The following is an 18,051-nucleotide window of genomic DNA, read 5'->3' on the forward strand; positions in this document are numbered from 1 at the left end:
GTATTCTCTAAATGTGGTCTAACCAAGGTTCGGTACAGGTTTAGCATACCTTCCCTACTTTTCCTTTCTATTTCTCTAGAACTAAACCCGTGTACTTGTTTTGCTTTTTTATGGCCTTGTTAACCTGTGTCGCAACATTTAGTGATTTGTATGTTTGTACTCCGAGATCCCTTTGTTCCTCTATCCCACCCAGACTCTCGCCCTCCAAGTAATAAGTGACCTCCCTATTCTTCCTACCAAAATGCAATACCTCACATTTATCTGTGTTGAACTTTATTTGCCAATTATTTGCCTATTCTGCAAGTTTATTAATGTCCCCCTGTAATTTGTTGCAGTCCTCCTCGGGATTGACTATCCCTCCTATTTGGTATCATCCGCCAATTTAGAAATTGTGTTTTTGATTCCAAAGTCTAAGTCATTAATATAAATTGTGAACAGTGGTCCCAGCACTGATCCTTGTGGAACATCACTACCCACCTTCTGTCACTGTGAATAGCTACCCTTTTCCCCTACTCTCTGCTTTCTGTCTTGAAGCCAGCTGGCTATCCATTCTGTTACTTGTCCCCTGACTCCACATTCTCTGACCTTGTTCACCAGTCTATTATGTGGTACCTTATCGAAGGCCTTTTGAAAATCTAGATAAATTACATCTACTGCATTAAGTGGCTAATCTCTCTGTTACCTCCTCAAAACATTCAATGATTGGTCAAGCATGACTTTCCCTTTTGCTGACTATTCATTGTTATATTTTTGGTTTCTAGATGTTCTTCTATTTTCTCCTTTAGTGGGGATTTCATTATTGTTCTCACCACCGATGTTAAGCTGACTGATCTATAATTCCCTGGACATCATCTACCTTTTTCTAACGAATTATTAAATATTTGCAGTAATGCCTCTGCTATCTCTTCCATAGTCTTTAAAATGTGTGGGTGCAATCCATCCGCACCAGGGATTTTATCCTCTTTGAGTTTGATTAGTTTATTTAATATATCCCCTCTTTTTATTTTAAATGTACTTATCTCATTACTAATCTCATCATCCAATGTCATCTCCACCTGTTCTATCTCCCTGGTAAGTATTATTATTGTTTAATATTTTTGCCATCTCTGTATCATTATCTGTTGTATTATTCCCATATTATGGCCCTATTCCCATCCCAACTGTCCTTTTTTTAATGATGTGCTGGTAAAATATTTGACCATTTAGTTTTATGTTCCTTGATAATTTAATTTCATGGTTCCTCTCTGCCTTCCTAATTTTTTTTTTTACTTCTGTCCTAATCTCTTTGTATTCTTCCTTATCATGCACTCCCTTGTTGTCTATAATTAATATATTCCAACATGTTATATTATGGTCACTATTGCCTAGATGTTGCTTTACTTTTACTTCTCTTATCTGCTATATGGCACCACTCTCCCACCAGTACAGCATCACTCTCCCACCGGTACAGCACCACTCTCCCACCGGTATAGCATCACTCTCCCACTGGTACAGCATCACTCTCCCACCGGTACAGCATCACTCTCCCACTGGTACAGCATCACTCTCCCACCGGTACAGCATCACTCTCCCGCCAGTACAGCATCACTCTCCCACTGGTACAGCATCACTCTCCCACCGGTACAGCATCACTCTCCCACCGGTACAGCATCACTCTCCCACTGGTACAGCATCACTCTCCCACCGGTACAGCATCACTCTCCCACCGGTACAGCATCACTCTCCCACCGGTACAGCATCACTCTCCCACTGGTACAGCATCACTCTCCCACCGGTACAGCATCACTCTCCCACTGGTACAGCATCACTCTCCCACCAGTATAGCATCACTCTCCCACCGGTACAGCATCACTCTCCCACCGGTACAGCACCACTCTCCCACCAGTACAGCACCACTCTTGCACTGGTATCGTTCTCTCATCAGTCCTAGAGACTCTCATTGTTAATCCTGTTGCTGATGTTCACATTTTTACCATTTTATTTTAGCAAAAATTAATCACATTTACTCTTAGATGCAGAATATAAAAAATTTAAATCCCATTTAAACAAAATCTAAATTTTAAAGCTAAAAACACTGTATTTATGTGGAAATTGCACTTGTGGGTTACGGTAATCGGGGGTGGCAGTTGGGATAAGTCTCTGGTGTTAACCACCATCACCACATTGGTGAATTCCCACATAGTCCAGTCTGACAGAGCAATATATTGACAGCAGAGCGGAGCAGGTTCTCAATCACAGCACAGCCTTACAGGATACATAACATTTCACAGTCTTACAATCCTGGCTTTAAACTTCTTCTCTACAGCTGGGCAGCCCACCCAGAGCATCAAGGGGCTATTCTACCATGGAGGCAGCACACTGCTGAACTGTCCCGTTGGACTGGGGACTGAGAAAATCAACAGCGCTGCACCAGGCACCTTACTTGCTGCTTTAACAGAAAACCCCTTCGCCACCAAGTGCTGACCTGAATTCCGCGGCAGGTTGTAGACACGTAGGGGCAGGGGGAGGGGTCAGGCACTCCCCTAGGGGCCGGGATGGAACATCATCCCTCAGGGCTACCTCTGAGTTACCCGTCTCTGGTACGGAAGGGGTGTGTGGGACGGTCATTTTATGTAATATGTTTTCCACAGTGTTTCAAAATCTCTACTGAAGAGGTAAAGGGGGGTTGAGGTGGGGGGGGAGACGGGCTGCGGGGGGGAGGGGGGGGGGAGAGACCTGAAGAGGAGGGAAGAATAAATAGCAAATCAGAAGAAGGTGTTAATGGGAAATCTGTAGAATGCAGAAAGTGACCCGTCGGATGGTCAGAGAGTTGGGGCACTGGCCGTTCGTTCAGGTTGTTATGTCTCCTAATCTGAGGAATGATGTTCTTGCTATTGAGGGAGTGCAGCGACGGTTCACCAGACTGATTCCTGGGATAAAAGGACTGACATATGAGGAGAGACTGGATCGACTGGGCCTTTATTCACTGGAGTTTAGAAGGATGAGAGGGGATCTCATAGAAACATAAAATTCTGACGGGACTGGACAGGTTAGATGCGGGAAGAATGTTCCCGATGTTGGGGAAGTCCAGAACCAGGGGTCACAGTTTAAGGATAAGGGGTAAGCCATTTAGGACCGAGATGAGGAGAAACTTCTTCAGTCAGAGAGTTGTTAACCTATGGCATTCTCTACCGCAGAGAGTTGTTGAGGCCAGTTCGTTGGATATATTCAAAAGGGAGTTAGATATGGCCCTTATGGCTAAAGGGATCGAGGGATATGGAGAGAAAGCAGGAAAGGGGTACTGAGGGAATGATAAACCATGATCATATTGAATGGCGGTGCAGGCTCGAAGGGCCGAATGACCTACTCCTGCACCTATTTTCTATGTTTCTATGTAACAGCAGACTGGGCTCGTTGCTGGTATTGAGGCTGCAGGTCGCCTATTCTGCTTCTGTATGCTAGTAGCAAAGCAAATCAAATGTCACTATCTGTCAGATATCCAGGCCAAAGCTTCTGTGTAACAGCGAGGATATCTTGGAGGCTGCATGCAAATTTCCTCTGAAATGTTCAATGATGTGCTCCAGGGATAGTCACATGATGGGGATGCTTTAATCTTCCATCTATGGAGAAGGTGGCAGCATCTACCATGACCGGTTCTGAGGCGGTTGATGGTTGTCCAGTGTTTGCGAGGAAGGTTTGATCCTTCAGGTTGCACTGTGGGGACCTCTGCAAGGAATCCATTCCGTATGTCACAGTCGGCTTTGGCGACAGTCCAAAATGGCCGTCTGGGTTTGGGATGGGTTGGTGGTCGGTTGTTCAAGTCATGGATCGTCATGTCTTTGCTGGTGTAGCGGTTGTATTCTCTGGAGACTGCATATTCACTGCCAGGGCCGTCACCTCGACATTCCACCTCAACACCCATCAAGCAACCGAGCTTTGAAAGTCTCCTTTTGTGGTGCAGAGGTAAACCATGCCATAAAACCCTCCTATTTAGGAGACAACGACCCCGAGTTATTGTCTTGTGATTGTCGCCACCCGTTGCAACTCGATGTCATTGTTTGCCTTCTTCCTGTTGAAGAAATGCAGTCGGCGGAAAGGCTTCCCCTTCCCCAGTCTCGGATTTTTATTTTTGGGATCTTGCTGGATTTGGTATGCCAGCTTATCCAAGATCCACTTGTGGTCCTGGGGGTCTTCTGGCCAGCGCATGTACTGCCTTCCCTGGATGTATGCTCGGATGGGCCTGTACTTCATTAGTTGGTAGTCTGGGAGCTTCCCGACAACAAGCACAACCATCACATCCCTCAGCTCGTGGAAGAGTCGACTCTGGGCGATACTGAAGGCTTCCACACACCATCCGTCCTTCAGGAACTCCCTGGTCACGATGCAGATGGTCTTCCTGCTGCTCCAGATGGCGTCGCGTATGTTTGTGATGTGATCCTCTCCGGGAATGAAGTCCCGGTCTTCAAAGCACAGCTGAAACCTGTTCTTGTCATCGAGCTGGGAGTCGAGGTACTGCAACAGGGCTTTCTTTACCCATTCAATGTCCGTGCTGCTGAAGCACAAGTATGCATCAAACTTGTAGTCCTTTCCTTCCAGGTTAGCTTTCTGACCGTCCAGGATCCTGTTTGTTGTTCTTTTGTACCAGATGAAGAACAAGCCCCTATAGTGATTGTAGAGAAGAACAGAAGTGATCATAATCAGTAAGAGTGTAGTGAAGAAGACAAAGAGAGCAAATTGTATTGGCTCCATGTTAACATCTCCATCACATCCATCAGTGTTCAGATTAAGAAGAGGTATCCCTTGAAACTCTTCTGGATACACACAGTATATCTCTGTTAGTGGTTCCACCAAGTCCACTGCGGTGTCATTTAGCCATTCGATGAAACCCCTGAGACTACAGTCACAGATGTATTGGTTTTTCCTCAAGTCTAGATGACTCACGAAGCTGAAGACCTCCGGGCTGGGTGACACAAGGCGGTTTTTAGAGAGGTCGAGAATCTCAAGCGTGCTGGGAAACAGGCCCGTGCTGAGCTGGGACAGGGAGTTAGAAGATAGGTTGAGTCTCTTTAGAGAATCCAACCCTTTAAAAACATCTTGTGGCAGCTCGGTGAGATAGTTATGATCAAGGAGCAGGACAGTTAGGTTAGCCAGATTGTGGAACACCTCCCAACACTTTTTCGATGCCCACATCAGCTGGAGGAAGTTACTTGAGAGGTCGAGGTGTATTAAGCGGTTGTCTTTTGGAATGGTGTCAGTAGGAGCGAGATTGCACATCGACACACGGTTATCCCTCAACAAAAGATGCTCCACAGCAGGGAGCTGCATGATCTCATAGAAAACATTGAGATCGATAACCATGTTGCTTGAGAAATCGAGAAAGGTGCTATTGGAAACTGCCTGTAGGCCATAAACTGTCTCGAGCCGGTTAAGACCCACTAAGAAATATGCCAACCGTGGGAGGGGGTGAAACCCAGAAATAGAAGAGAGAGAATTGTCTCGAAGGTTCAATGTCCTCAGTTGATTCAATCCATAAAATGCGTCGTACTGAATGGCTCCGATATGGTTGTGTTGTAGGTCAATGAGCGAGATGTCCCTCAGACCTTCAAAGGTTGATGAATAGATCTCCCCCAAAAGATTGAAAGAAAGATTTAACTGCTGCAAGGAGTCAAGGCCGTAGAATGCGTTCTTTTCAATCTGATTGATCTTGTTCTGAGATAATGTTAGAAACAGTAAGGAAGTTAAGTGTGAAAATACATAGGGTTCCAGGGAGAAAATGAATGTACGGGACACGTCCAGAATCATCACGGAACTGTCAACGAGACCAGAAAATGTCTGACTGTTTGGATCCTGTATATTGTTATAACCAAACGATCTACCAATGGGCAGGAACTGCATTTTCAAGTGGATAATAACCGTTCCCCTTGCGGCTGTAAACATCTTCTCCAGCTGTTGGACGCTAAGAGCAGTTGATGAAATGTCCAAGGTGTGAAGCAGTATGCCCTGGAAAGGATTGCCACATTTCTCCCAGTCAAAGGTTCTATCTCCATACAAGTATCTGTTTGAGGAAATGTCAAATGTTTTGAAAAGCCTCTGTCGAACATTGTACAGATCTCCCTCACAAATCTGGCGAATCCGATTGGCCTTAAAATGAACATTCACCAGCGCCCATAGGTTGTAAAATGTTGGATCTGGCCTGATATGTTCTATCTTGTTTCCTCCAAGAATGAGGGTGTGCAGTGAAATTAAATCTTTAAAATACCCGTGTTGTAGAACTGTGTCAGTAAGACCATTGTGGTCCAGATAAAGGACCTGCAGGGTTCCGAGCCCAGCAAACGCCTCCAAGTCCAGCTCGAGCTCTTTGTTTCCACCCAGGTCTAGAGATGTCAGATTGGGCAAATTCCGAAATGCTCCCGGTCCAACATGCAATGGTGGTACCAGCTGTAACCCAATTGAGAGGACTCGTAGCTGAGCTAGCCGAGAAAATGATGTCTCTTTAATAAGCCCAATGTTGTTTACATTTAAGTTGAGGTGCACAATGTCGATTGGCACTTGTGGGATCTCAGTAAAATTGCGACTCTGACAGCTCAAGTAGTTCTGATCCCTGAAGCATGTGTTGGAGGGAGGTTGCTGAGCTGCAGCGAGGGCTGCTCCGAGGAGGCACAGAGACAAGTGCAGCATTGTGATGTCCTGTGAAAGAGAAGAGGTGGATTATTCATTGGTATTTGCTGAAAAAAAATCATCAAGTCTTCTTATCTAACTGGACCTAGGACGAATGACACATAATGACCCAGTGATGTGTCCATCAGCAACTTTGCATATCCTGACCATAGTATGATACAGCACAGAAGGAGGCCATTCAGCCCATCATGTTTCTGCCGGCTGTTTGAAAGAGCGATCCAATTAGTCCCACTCCCTGCTCTTTCCCCAGAGCCCTGCAAATGTTTATCCAATTCCCTTTTGAAAGTTACTGCCTCGGCCACCCTTTCAGGCAGTGCATTCCAGATCACAACACTGCGCAGTTTCCTCACGTTGCCTGTGGTTCTTTTCCTCTGGTTACCAACCCCTCTGCACCCTCTCCAAGGCCTTATCATCCTTCCTAAAGTGTGGTGCCCAGAATTGAGCACAGTACTCCAGCTGAGGTCTACCCATAAAGTGTTTGTATTTGATGCCTCTATTAATAAAGCCAAGACTCCCATCTGCTTTTAGATCTAGAACACCCTCCCAGGAATTACGTTGCTGACATGGTGATCTCAAAATTAAAAACTCTCACTAGTGACTGAGTCACAAGTGAACTAGAACATACTTTACATTACTGACTTGCTAACACCCGAGCTTATAACAAAGCATCAATTAATAATTCAATGAAGCCTTGCTTAAAAATCATGGGCCCGCCAATCACTCAGTGGAACCTCGACTCGAGAATAGGCTCCCCACCAGTGCCCGGTGTCTGCGTCTAGCACATATTGTTACCAGTACTCAGCGACACCCTGCTCCAGGACAGAAACCACCAGCAGTGCCAAGTGACACTCTAACACAGAAAAGTGAACAGAAAACTACCAATCTCCAATTTAAAATTAACAATTCATCTCGTATCAATTGCCGTTTGAGGAAGAGAGTTCCAAACTTCTACCACACTTTGTCAAAGTGTTCCCTAATTACACTCTTGAAAGGTCTGGCTCTAATTTTTAGTCTATGCCCCCTGGTCCTAGAATCCCAGAAGGGAGGTGGAAGAAAAAATATGGAGGCAAATTAGGGAAATGAGTAATAAACAGAAAATAATAATCATGAGGGATTTCAACTACCCTGATATTAATTGGACAGAAAAGCTAGGTGAAGATGGGCAAGGGAATGGAGTTCGTACAATGTGTACAGGACTCCTTTCAAACCAAATATGAAAAAAGCCCAACAAGGGAGGATTCACAATTGGATCTAGTAAAGAGGAATGAACCAGAACAGATAGGAGAAGTAAAAGTATGGGAACATATAGGCAATAGCAACCATAATATAATACTCTTTAAAATGGTAATTGAGAAGTACATAACTATGACGAAACCCAGGATAATAGATTGGAGAAAAGATGATTTTGAGGAGCAGAGAATAGAACTTGGAAAAATAAAATGGGCAACAGTATTGGCAAAAAATGATGTAGAACAACAATGGGAAACATTTAAAATGATGTTCAACAGAGTGCAGGGACAATATATTCCGCTTAAAGTAAAGAACAAAACTAAACACTAATGAGATTCCATGGATGAATAAAGCCATAAGAGAACAATTGAGGGTAAGGAAAGAGGCATACATTAAATACATAGACAGCTGGGGAGTGCATGATAAGGGAGAATACGAAGAGATTAGGAGAAAAGTAAAAAAAAAATTAGAGAGGCAAAGAGGAACTATGAAATTAAATTATCAAGGAATATAAAACAAAATGGTAAAATAAAGTGAGAGTGAGAGTGACCGAGAGAGATAGTGACCGAGAGCGAGAGCAACCGAGAGCGAGAGTGAGGATGAGAGTGACTGAGAGCGACCGAGAGTGAGAGTGACCGAGAGCGATAGTGACCGAGAGCAAGAGTAACCATGAGAGACCGAGCGAGAACGACCGAGAGTGAGTGAGAGTGAGAGTGACCGAGAGAGAGAGTGAGGGAGAGTGTGTGACCGAGAGTGAGCGAAAGTGAGTGTGACCGAGAGTGAGCAAGAGTGAGAGCGACCGAGAGTGAGAGTGAGCGAGAGCGACTGAGAGTGAGCGAAAGTGAGTGACCGAGAGTGAGCGAAAGTGAGTGACCGAGAGTGAGCGAGAGCAAGTGAGCGAGAGTGAGAGCGACCGAGAGTGAGAGTGAGCGAGAGCGACCGAGAGTGAGCGAAAGTGAGTGACGGAAAGTGACCAAGAGTGAGTGTGAGAGTGAGAGAGTGCGAGAGTGAGTGAGTGACCGAGAGTGAGAGAGAGCAAGAGTGAGTGAGTGGCCAAGAGTGAGAGTGACCGAGAGCAAGAGTAACCGAGAGTGACCGAGAGCGAGAGTGACCGAGAGCAAGAGTGAACGAGAGCAAGAGTGACCGAGAGCAAGAGTGAGCGAGAGCAATAGTAAGTGGGTGACGGAAAGTGACCAAGAGTGAGTGTGAGAGTGAGAGAGCGCGAGAGTGAGAGAGCGCGAGAGTGAGTGAGTGACCAAGAGTGAGAGAGAGCGAGAGTGAGTGAGTGACCGAGAGCGAGAGTGACCGAGAGCGAGAGTATCCGAGAGCGAGAGTGAGCGAGAGCAAGAGTGACCAAGAGCGACCGAGAGTGACTGAGAGCGAGAGTGAGTGACCGAAAGCAAGAGTGACCGAGAGCGACAGAGAGTGACTGCGAGCGATAGTGAGCGAGAGCAAGAGTGACCATGAGACCAAGAACGAGAATGACCGAGTGAGAGTGACCGAGAGTGAGAGTGACTGAGAGTGAGGGAGAGTGAGAGTGACCGAGAGCGACTGAGAACGAGGTTGAGTGACCGAAAGCAAAAGTAACCGAGAGCAAGAGCGACCGAGAGCGATAGTGAGCGAGAGCAAGAGTGACCATGAGAGACCAAGAGCGAGAGTGACCGAGAGTGAGAGTGACCGAGAGAGAGGGAGAGTCAGAGTGACCGAGAATGAGTGAAAGTGAGAGTGACCGAGAGTGAGAGTGATCGAGTGAGATGGAGAGTGAGAGTGACCGAGAGTGAGCGAAAGTGAGAGTGACCGAGAGTGAGAGTGACCAAGAGTGAGAGAGTGAGTGAGAGAGAGAGTGTGACCAAGAGTGACTGAGAATGAGAGTGAGTGAGTGAGAGAGAGTGACTGAGAGCAAGAGTGACCGAGAATGACGGAGAGCCAGAGAGACCGATAGCGAGAGTGACCGATAGCGAGAGTGACCGATAGCGAGAGTGACAGAGTGAGAGAGACCAAGAGCGCGAGTGAGCGTGAGAGAGAGTGAGCGAGAGTATGAGCGAGAGTGAGAGTGTGAGAGAGATGTGAGTGAGAGAGTGTGAGTATGAGAGAGTGTGAGTGTGAGAGAGCGTGAGTAAGAGTGTGAGAAGAGTGTGAGAAGAGTGTGAGAAGAGTGTGAAAGAGGTGTGAGAGAGTGAGAGAGAGTGTGGGGGAGTGTGAGAGAGTGTGAGTGTGAGAGAGAGTGAGAGAGAGTGTGAGAGTGAGAGTGTGAGGGAGTGGGAGTGTGAGAGAGAAAGTGTGAGAGTGTGAGAGATGTGAGAGAGAGTGTGAGTGAGAGAGTGTGAGAGAGAAAGTATGAGAGTGTGAGAGAGAAAGTATGAGAGTGTGAGAGAGAAAGTGTGAGAGTGTGAGAGAGAAAGTGTGAGAGTGTGAGAGAGAAAGTGTGAGAGTGTGAGAGAGAGCGTGAGAGAGTGTGAGAGAGAAAGTGTGAGAGTGTGAGAGATGTGAGAGAGAGTGTGAGTGAGAGAGTATGAGAGTGTGAGAGAGAAAGTGTGAGAGTGTGAGAGAGAAAGTGTGAGAGTGTGAGAGAGAGCGTGAGAGAGAGTGAGAGAGAAAGTGTGAGAGTGTGAGAGATGAGAGAGAGTGTGAGAGAGAGAGTGAGAGTGAGAGAGAGAGTGTGAGTGATTGTGAGAGTGTGAGAGTGAGTGTGGGAGAGATGTGAGAGAAAGTGAGTGTGAGTGTGAGTGAGAGAGTGAGAGAGAGAGTGGTGAGAGAGTGAGAGCGTGAGAGAGAGAGTGGTGAGAGTGTGTGAGAGTGAGAGAGTGAGAGAGAGTGTGGGAGTGTGAGTGAGATGTGGGAGAGAGAGAGTGTGAGAGTGAGTGAGAAGAGTGGGAGAGATGTGAGAGAGAGTGTGAGAGTGAGAGAGAGAGTGAGAGAGAGTGTGGGAGAGAGTGAGAGAGAGTGTGTGAGAGAGTGTGAGAGAGAGAGAGTGTGTGAGAGAGAGTGAGAGAGTGTGAGAGAGAAAGTATAAGAGATGTGAGAGAGAGTGTGAGTGAGAGAGTGTGAGAATGAGAGATAGAAATTGTGAGAGTGTGAGATGTGAGAGAGAGTGTGAGAGATGTGAGAGAGAGTGTGAGAGAGAAAGTGTGAGAGTGAGAGAGAGAGTGTGAGAGAGAGAGAGTGAGTGCTAGAGTGTGAGTGCTAGAGTGTGAGTGCTAGAGTGTGAGTGCTAGAGTGTGAGTGCTAGAGTGTGAGTGTGAGTGAGAGAGTGTGAGAGTGAGAGAGACAGAGTGAGAGAGAGAGTGTGTGAGTGAGAGAGTGTGAGTGTGAGAGAGTGAGAGTGAGAGAAATGTGAGAGTGTGAGTGTGAGAGAGTGAGAGATGTGAGAGAGAGAGAGAGTGTGAGTGAGAGTGTGAGCGAGAGAGTGAGAGTGAGTGTGAGAGAGATGTGAGGGAGAGTGTGAGAGAGTGAGAGAGTGAGAGTGTGAGAGAGTGAGAGAGTGAGAGTGTGAGAGATGAAAGAGAGAGTGAGAGAGTGAGAGTGAGTGTGAGAGAGATGTGAGAGCTGTGAGAGAGAGTGAGAGAGAGAAAGTGTGAGAGATGAGAGAGAGTGAGAGAGAGTGAGAGAGAGAAAGTGTGAGAGATGAGAGAGAGTGAGAGTGAGAGAGAGTGAGAGAGAGTGAGAGAGAGTGAGAGAGAGTGAGAGAGAGTGAGAGAGAGTGAGAGAGAGTGAGTGAGAGAGTGTGAGAGATGAGAGAGAGTGTGAGAGATGTGAGAGAGAGTGTTAGTGAGAGAGTGAGAGTGTGAGAGAGAAAGTATGAAAGTGAGAGAGAGTGTGAGTGAGAGAGAGTGAGTGTGAGAGTGAGTGCTAGAGTGTGAGTGCTAGATTGTGAGTGCTAGAGTGTGAGTGCTAGAGTGTGAGTGTGAGAGTGTGAGTGTGAGTGTGAGAGTGTGAGAGTGTGAGTGAGAGAGTGTGAGAGTGTGAGTGTGAGAGTGTGAGTGAGAGAGTGTGAGTGAGAGAGTGTGAGTGAGAGAGTGTGAGTGAGAGAGTGTGAGTGAGAAAGTGTGAGTGAGAGAGTGTGAGTGAGAGAGTGTGAGAGTGAGAGAAAGTGAGAGTGAGAGTGAGAGTGAGAGAGTGAGAGTGTGAGAGAGATGTAAGAGCTGTGAGAGAGAGTGTGAGTGAGAGAGTGTGAGAGATGAGGGAGAGAGTGAGAGTGAGAGTGTGATAGAGATGTGAGAGTGAGTGTAGGAGAGATGTGAGAGAGAGTAAGAGAGAGAGAGTGTAAGAGATGTGAGTGAGAAAGTGAGTGAGAAGGTGAGATAGAAAGTGTGAGAGTGAAAGAGAGTGAGAGCATGAGAGTGTGAGAGTGAGTGTGAGAGTGTTGTGAGATTGTGAGTGAGAGAGTGTGAGTGAGAGAGTGTGAGTGAGAGTGAGAGTGTGAGCGAAATGTGAGAGTGTGTGAGTGTGAGAGCTGTGATTGAGAGAGAATGTGAGTGCTAGAGTGTGAGTGCTAGAGTGTGAGTGCTAGAGTGTGAGTGCTAGAGTGTGAGTGCTAGAGTGTGAGTGCGAGAGTGTGAGTGCGAGAGAGAGAGTGAGAGAGAGAGAGAGAGAGAGAAAGTGTGAGAGATGAGAGAGAGTGAGAGAGAGTGAGTGAGAGAGTGTGAGAGATGAGAGAGAGTGTGAGAGATGTGAGAGAGAGTGTTAGTGAGAGAGTGAGAGTGTGAGAGAGAAAGTATGAAAGTGAGAGAGAGTGTGAGTGAGAGAGAGTGAGAGTGTGAGAGTGAGTGCTAGAGTGTGAGTGCTAGAGTGTGAGTGCTAGAGTGTGAGTGTGAGTGTGAGAGTGTGAGAGTGTGAGTGTGAGAGTTCGAGAGTGTGAGTGTGTGAGTGTGTGAGTGTGTGAGTGTGAGTGAGTGTGAGTGTGAGAGTGTGAGTGTGAGTGTGAGAGTGTGAGTGTGAGTGTGTGTGAATGTGAATGTGAGTGTGAGTGTGAGTGTGAGTGTGAGTGTGAGTGAGAGAGTGTGAGTGAGAGAGTGTGAGTGTGAGAGAGTGTGAGAAGAGTGTGAGAAGAGTGTGAGAAGAGTGTGAGAAGAGTGTGAAAGAGGTGTGAGAGAGAGTGTGGGGGAGTGTGAGAGAGTGTGAGTGTGAGAGTGTGAGAGAGAGTGAGAGAGAGTGTGAGAGTGAGAGTGTGAGGGAGTGGGAGTGTGAGAGAGAAAGTGTGAGAGTGTGAGAGATGTGAGAGAGAGTGTGAGTGAGAGAGTGTGAGAGAGAAAGTATGAGAGTGTGAGAGAGAAAGTGTGAGAGTGTGAGAGAGAAAGTGTGAGAGTGTGAGAGAGAGCGTGAGAGAGAGTGAGAGAGAAAGTGTGAGAGTGTGAGAGATGAGAGAGAGTGTGAGAGAGAGAGTGAGAGTGAGAGAGAGAGTGTGAGTGATTGTGAGAGTGTGAGAGTGAGTGTGGGAGAGATGTGAGAGAAAGTGAGTGTGAGTGTGAGTGAGAGAGTGAGAGAGAGAGTGGTGAGAGAGTGAGAGCGTGAGAGAGAGAGTGGTGAGAGAGTGTGAGAGTGAGAGAGTGAGAGAGAGTGTGGGAGTGTGAGTGAGATGTGGGAGAGAGAGAGTGTGAGAGTGAGTGAGAAGAGTGGGAGAGATGTGAGAGAGAGTGTGAGAGTGAGAGAGAGAGTGAGAGAGAGTGTGGGAGAGAGAGTGTGGGAGAGAGTGAGAGAGAGTGTGTGAGAGAGTGTGAGAGAGAGAGAGTGTGTGAGAGAGAGTGAGAGAGTGTGAGAGAGAAAGTATAAGAGATGTGAGAGAGAGTGTGAGTGAGAGAGTGTGAGAATGAGAGAGAGAAATTGTGAGAGTGTGAGAGATGAGAGCGAGTGAGAGAAAGTGAGAGAGAGTGAGAGAGAGAGTGTGAGAGTGTGAGAGATGAGAGAAAGTGTGAGAGTGAGAGAGAGAGTGTGAGAGAGAGAGTGAGTGCTAGAGTGTGAGTGCTAGAGTGTGAGTGCTAGAGTGTGAGTGAGAGCGTGTGAGAGTGAGAGAGACAGAGTGAGAGAGAGAGTGTGTGAGTGAGAGAGTGTGAGTGTGAGAGAGTGAGAGTGAGAGAAATGTGAGAGTGTGAGTGTGAGAGAGTGAGAGATGTGAGAGAGAGTGTGAGTGAGAGTGTGAGCGAGAGAGTGAGAGTGAGTGTGAGAGAGATGTGAGGGAGAGTGTGAGAGAGTGAGAGAGTGAGAGTGTGAGAGCGTGAGAGTGAGAGAGTGAGAGAGTGAGAGTGAGTGTGAGAGAGATGTGAGAGCTGTGAGAGAGAGTGAGAGAGAGAAAGTGTGAGAGATGAGAGAGAGTGAGAGAGAGTAAGTGTGAGAGATGAGAGAGAGTGAGTGAGAGAGTGTGAGAGATGAGAGAGAGTGTGAGAGATGTGAGAGAGAGTGTTAGTGAGAGAGTGAGAGTGTGAGAGAGAAAGTATGAAAGTGAGAGAGAGTGTGAGTGAGAGAGAGTGAGAGTGTGAGAGTGAGTGCTAGAGTGTGAGTGCTAGAGTGTGAGTGCTAGAGTGTGAGTGCTAGAGTGAGTGCTAGAGTGTGAGTGCTAGAGTGTGAGAGTGTGAGAGTGTGAGTGTGAGAGTGTGAGAGTGTGAGTGAGAGAGTGTGAGTGAGAGAGTGTGAGTGAGAGAGTGTGAGTGAGAGAGTGTGAGTGAGAGAGTGAGAGAAAGTGAGAGTGAGAGTGAGAGTGAGAGAGTGAGAGTGTGAGAGAGATGTAAGAGCTGTGAGAGAGAGTGTGAGTGAGAGAGTGTGAGAGATGAGGGAGAGAGAGAGTGAGAGTGAGAGTGTGATAGAGATGTGAGAGTGAGTGTAGGAGAGATGTGAGAGAGAGTAAGAGAGAGAGAGTGTAAGAGATTTGTGTGAGAAAGTGAGTAAGAAGGTGAGATAGAAAGTGTGAGAGTGAAAGAGAGTGAGAGCATGAGAGTGTGAGAGTGAGTGTGAGAGTGTTGTGAGATTGTGAGTGAGAGAGTGTGAGTGAGAGAGTGTGAGTGAGAGTGAGAGTGTGAGCGAAATGTGAGAGTGTGTGAGTGTGAGAGCTGTGATTGAGAGAGAATGTGAGAGAGTGAGAGTGAGTGCTAGAGTGTGAGTGCTAGAGTGTGAGTGCTAGAGTGTGAGTGCTAGAGTGTGAGTGCGAGAGTGTGAGTGCGAGAGAGAGAATGAGAGAGAGTGAGAGAGAGAAAGTGTGAGAGATGAGAGAGAGTGAGAGAGAGTGAGTGAGAGAGTATGAGAGATGAGAGAGAGTGTGAGAGATGTGAGAGAGAGTGTTAGTGAGAGAGTGAGAGTGTGAGGGAGAAAGTATGAAAGTGAGAGAGAGTGTGAGTGAGAGAGAGTGAGAGTGTGAGAGTGAGTGCTAGAGTGTGAGTGCTAGAGTGTGAGTGCTATAGTGTGAGTGCGAGAGTGTGAGTGCTAGAGTGTGAGAGTGTGAGAGTGTGAGTGAGAGAGTGTGAGTGAGAGAGTGTGAGTGAGAGAGTGTGAGTGAGAGAGTGTGATTGAGAGAGTGTGAGTGAGAGAGTGAGAGAAAGTGAGAGTGAGAGTGAGAGTGTGAGAGAGATGTAAGAGCTGTGAGAGAGAGTGTGAGTGAGAGAGTGTGAGAGATGAGGGAGAGAGAGAGTGAGAGTGAGAGTGAGAGTGTGATAGAGATGTGAGAGTGAGTGTAGGAGAGATGTGAGAGAGAGTAAGAGAGAGAGAGTGTAAGAGATGTGAATGAGAAAGTGAGTGAGAAGGTGAGATAGAAAGTGTGAGAGTGAAAGAGAGTGAGAGTGTGAGAGTGAGTGTGAGAGTGTTGTGAGATTGTGAGTGAGAGAGTGTGAGTGAGAGAGTGTGAGTGAGAGTGAGAGTGTGAGCGAAATGTGAGAGTGTGTGAGTGTGAGAGCTGTGATTGAGAGAGAATGTGAGAGAGTGAGAGTGAGTGCTAGAGTGTGAGTGCTAGAGTGTGAGTGCTAGAGTGTGAGTGCTAGAGTGTGAGTGCTAGAGTGTGAGTGCGAGAGTGTGAGTGCGAGAGTGTGAGTGCGAGAGAGAGAGTGAGAGTGTGAGTGAGAGAGTGTGAGTGAGAGAGTGTGAGTGAGACAGTGTGAGTGAGAGTGTGAGTGTGAGAGAGTGAGTGAGTGAGAGAAAGTGAGAGTGTGAGAGAGTGAGAGTGAGAGCTGTGAGTGTGAGAGCTGTGAGTGAGAAAGAGATGTGAGAGAGTGTGAGAGAGAGTGTGAGAGAGAGAGAGTGTGAGAGCTGTGAATGTGAGAGCATTGAGTGTGAGAGTGTGAGAGATGTGAGAGAGAGTGTGAGGGAGTGTGAGAGTGTGAGAGAGAAAGTGAGAGTGTGAGAGAGAGCGTGAGAGAGGGTGAGAGAGAAAGTGTGAGAGTGTGAGAGATGAGAGAGAGAGTGAGAGAGAGAGATGTGAGAGAGAGTGTGAGTGATTGTGAGAGTGTGAGAGTGAGAGTGTGATAGAGATGTGAGAGTGTGAGAGTGAGTGTGGGAGAGATGTGAGAGAAAGTGAGTGTGAGAGTGAGAGAGTGAGAGCGTGAGAGAGAGTGGTGTGAGAGTGAGAGAGAGTGTGGGAGTGTGAGTGAGATGTGGGAGAGAGTGAGTGTGTGAGAGTGTGAGAGAGAGTGTGAGAGAGAGTGTGAGAGAGAGAGTGAGAGAGAGAGTGAGAGAGAGAGTGAGAGAGAGAGTGAGAGAGAGTGTGGGAGAGTGAGAGTGAGAGAGAGTGTGGGAGAGTGTGAGTGAGAGAGTGAGAGAGTGAGAGTGATGTGAGAGAGAGAGAGAGTGTGAGAGAGAGAGTGAGAGAGAGAGAGAGTGTGTGAGAGAGAGTGAGAGAGTGTGAGAGAGAAAGTGTAAGAGATGTGAGAGAGAGTGTGAGTGAGAGAGTATGAGAGAGTGTGAGAATGAGAGGGAGAAAGTGTGAGAGTGTGAGAGATGAGAGCGAGTGAGAGAAAGTGAGAGAGAGTGAGTGAGAGAGTGTGAGAGAAAAAGTGTGAGAGTGTGAGAGATGAGAGAGAGTGTGAGTGAAAGAGTGAGAGAGTGAGAGAGTGAGAGAGAAAGTGAGAGTGTGAGAGTGTGAGAGAGTGAGTGAGAGAGTGAGAGTATGAGAGAGAGAGAGTGAGAGAGAGTAAGAGTGTGAGAGAGTGTGAGTGAAAGAGTGAGAGTGTGAGAGAGAGTGAGAGAAAGTGAGAGTGTGAGAGAGAGTGAGAGAAAGTGAGAGAGTGAGAGAGTGAGAGTGTGAGAGAGTGTGAGAGAGTGTGAGAGAGTGTGAGAGAGAGTGAGAGAGAGTAAGAGTGTGAGAGAGTGTGAGAGAGTGTGAGAGAGTGTGAGAGAGTGTGAGAGAGTGAGTGAAAGAGTGAGAGAGAGTGAGATTGTGAGAGAGTGTGAGAGAATGTGAGAGAGTGTGAGAGAGTGTGAGAGAGTGAGTGAAAGAGTGAGAGAGAGTGAGATTGTGAGAGAGTGTGAGAGAGTGTGAGTGAGAGAGAGTGTGAGAGAGTGTGAGTGAGAGAGAAAGTGAGAGAGTGTGAGTGAGAGAGAGTGAGAGAGTGTGAGAGAGAGTGAGAGTGTGAGAGAGTGAGAGAGTGAGAGTGTGAGAGAGTGAGAGAGTGTGAGAGTGTGAGAGTGTGTGAGAGAGTGTGAGTGAGAGAGTGAGAGAGAGTAAGAGTGTGAGAGAGTGAGAGTGTGAGTGAGAGAAAGTGAGAGAAAGTGAGAGAGAGTGAGAGAGAGTGAGAGAGTGTGAGTGAGAGAGTGAGAGAGAGTAAGAGTGTGAGAGAGTGTGTGTGAGAGAGAGTGAGTGAGAGAGTGTGAGAGAGTGTGAGAGAGAGTGAGAGTGTGAGAGAGAGTGAGAGTGTGAGAGAGTGTGAGAGTGTGAGAGAGTGTGAGAGAGTGTGAGAGAATGTGAGAGAGTGTGAGAGAGTGTGAGAGAGTGTGAGTGAGAGAGAGTAAGAGTGTGAGAGAGTGTGTGTGAGAGAGTGTGAGAGAGTGTGAGAGAGAGTGAGTGTGAGTGAGTGTGAGAGAATGTGAGTGAGAGAGAGTGAGAGAGTGAGAGAGTGAGAGAGTGAGAGAGTGTGAGAGATGAAAGAGAGAGTGAGAGTGAGAGTGAGAGTGAGTGTGTGTGAGAGAGTGTGAGAGTGTGAGAGTGTGAGAGTGTGTGAGAGAGTGACAGAGCGTGAGAGAGAGTGAGAG

General features: G+C 47.1%; 1 protein-coding gene across 1 annotated transcript in view; it reads right to left on the reverse strand.

The window, feature by feature from the left end:
• Positions 1-2,006: 2,006 nt before the first annotated feature.
• Positions 2,007-18,051, reverse strand: part of LOC139267453 (toll-like receptor 5) — a 33,010-nt gene continuing 16,965 nt past the window's right edge. Inside the window, exon 2 of the mRNA XM_070885798.1 lies at positions 2,007-6,666. Within this exon, the coding sequence (XP_070741899.1) occupies positions 3,991-6,657 (2,667 nt within the window). The 5' untranslated portion in view covers positions 6,658-6,666 and the 3' untranslated portion in view covers positions 2,007-3,990. The remainder of the gene's footprint in view (positions 6,667-18,051) is intronic.

The sequence above is a fragment of the Pristiophorus japonicus genome, chromosome 7 (assembly GCF_044704955.1).
Source record: "Pristiophorus japonicus isolate sPriJap1 chromosome 7, sPriJap1.hap1, whole genome shotgun sequence".
Lineage (NCBI taxonomy): Eukaryota > Metazoa > Chordata > Chondrichthyes > Pristiophoridae > Pristiophorus > Pristiophorus japonicus.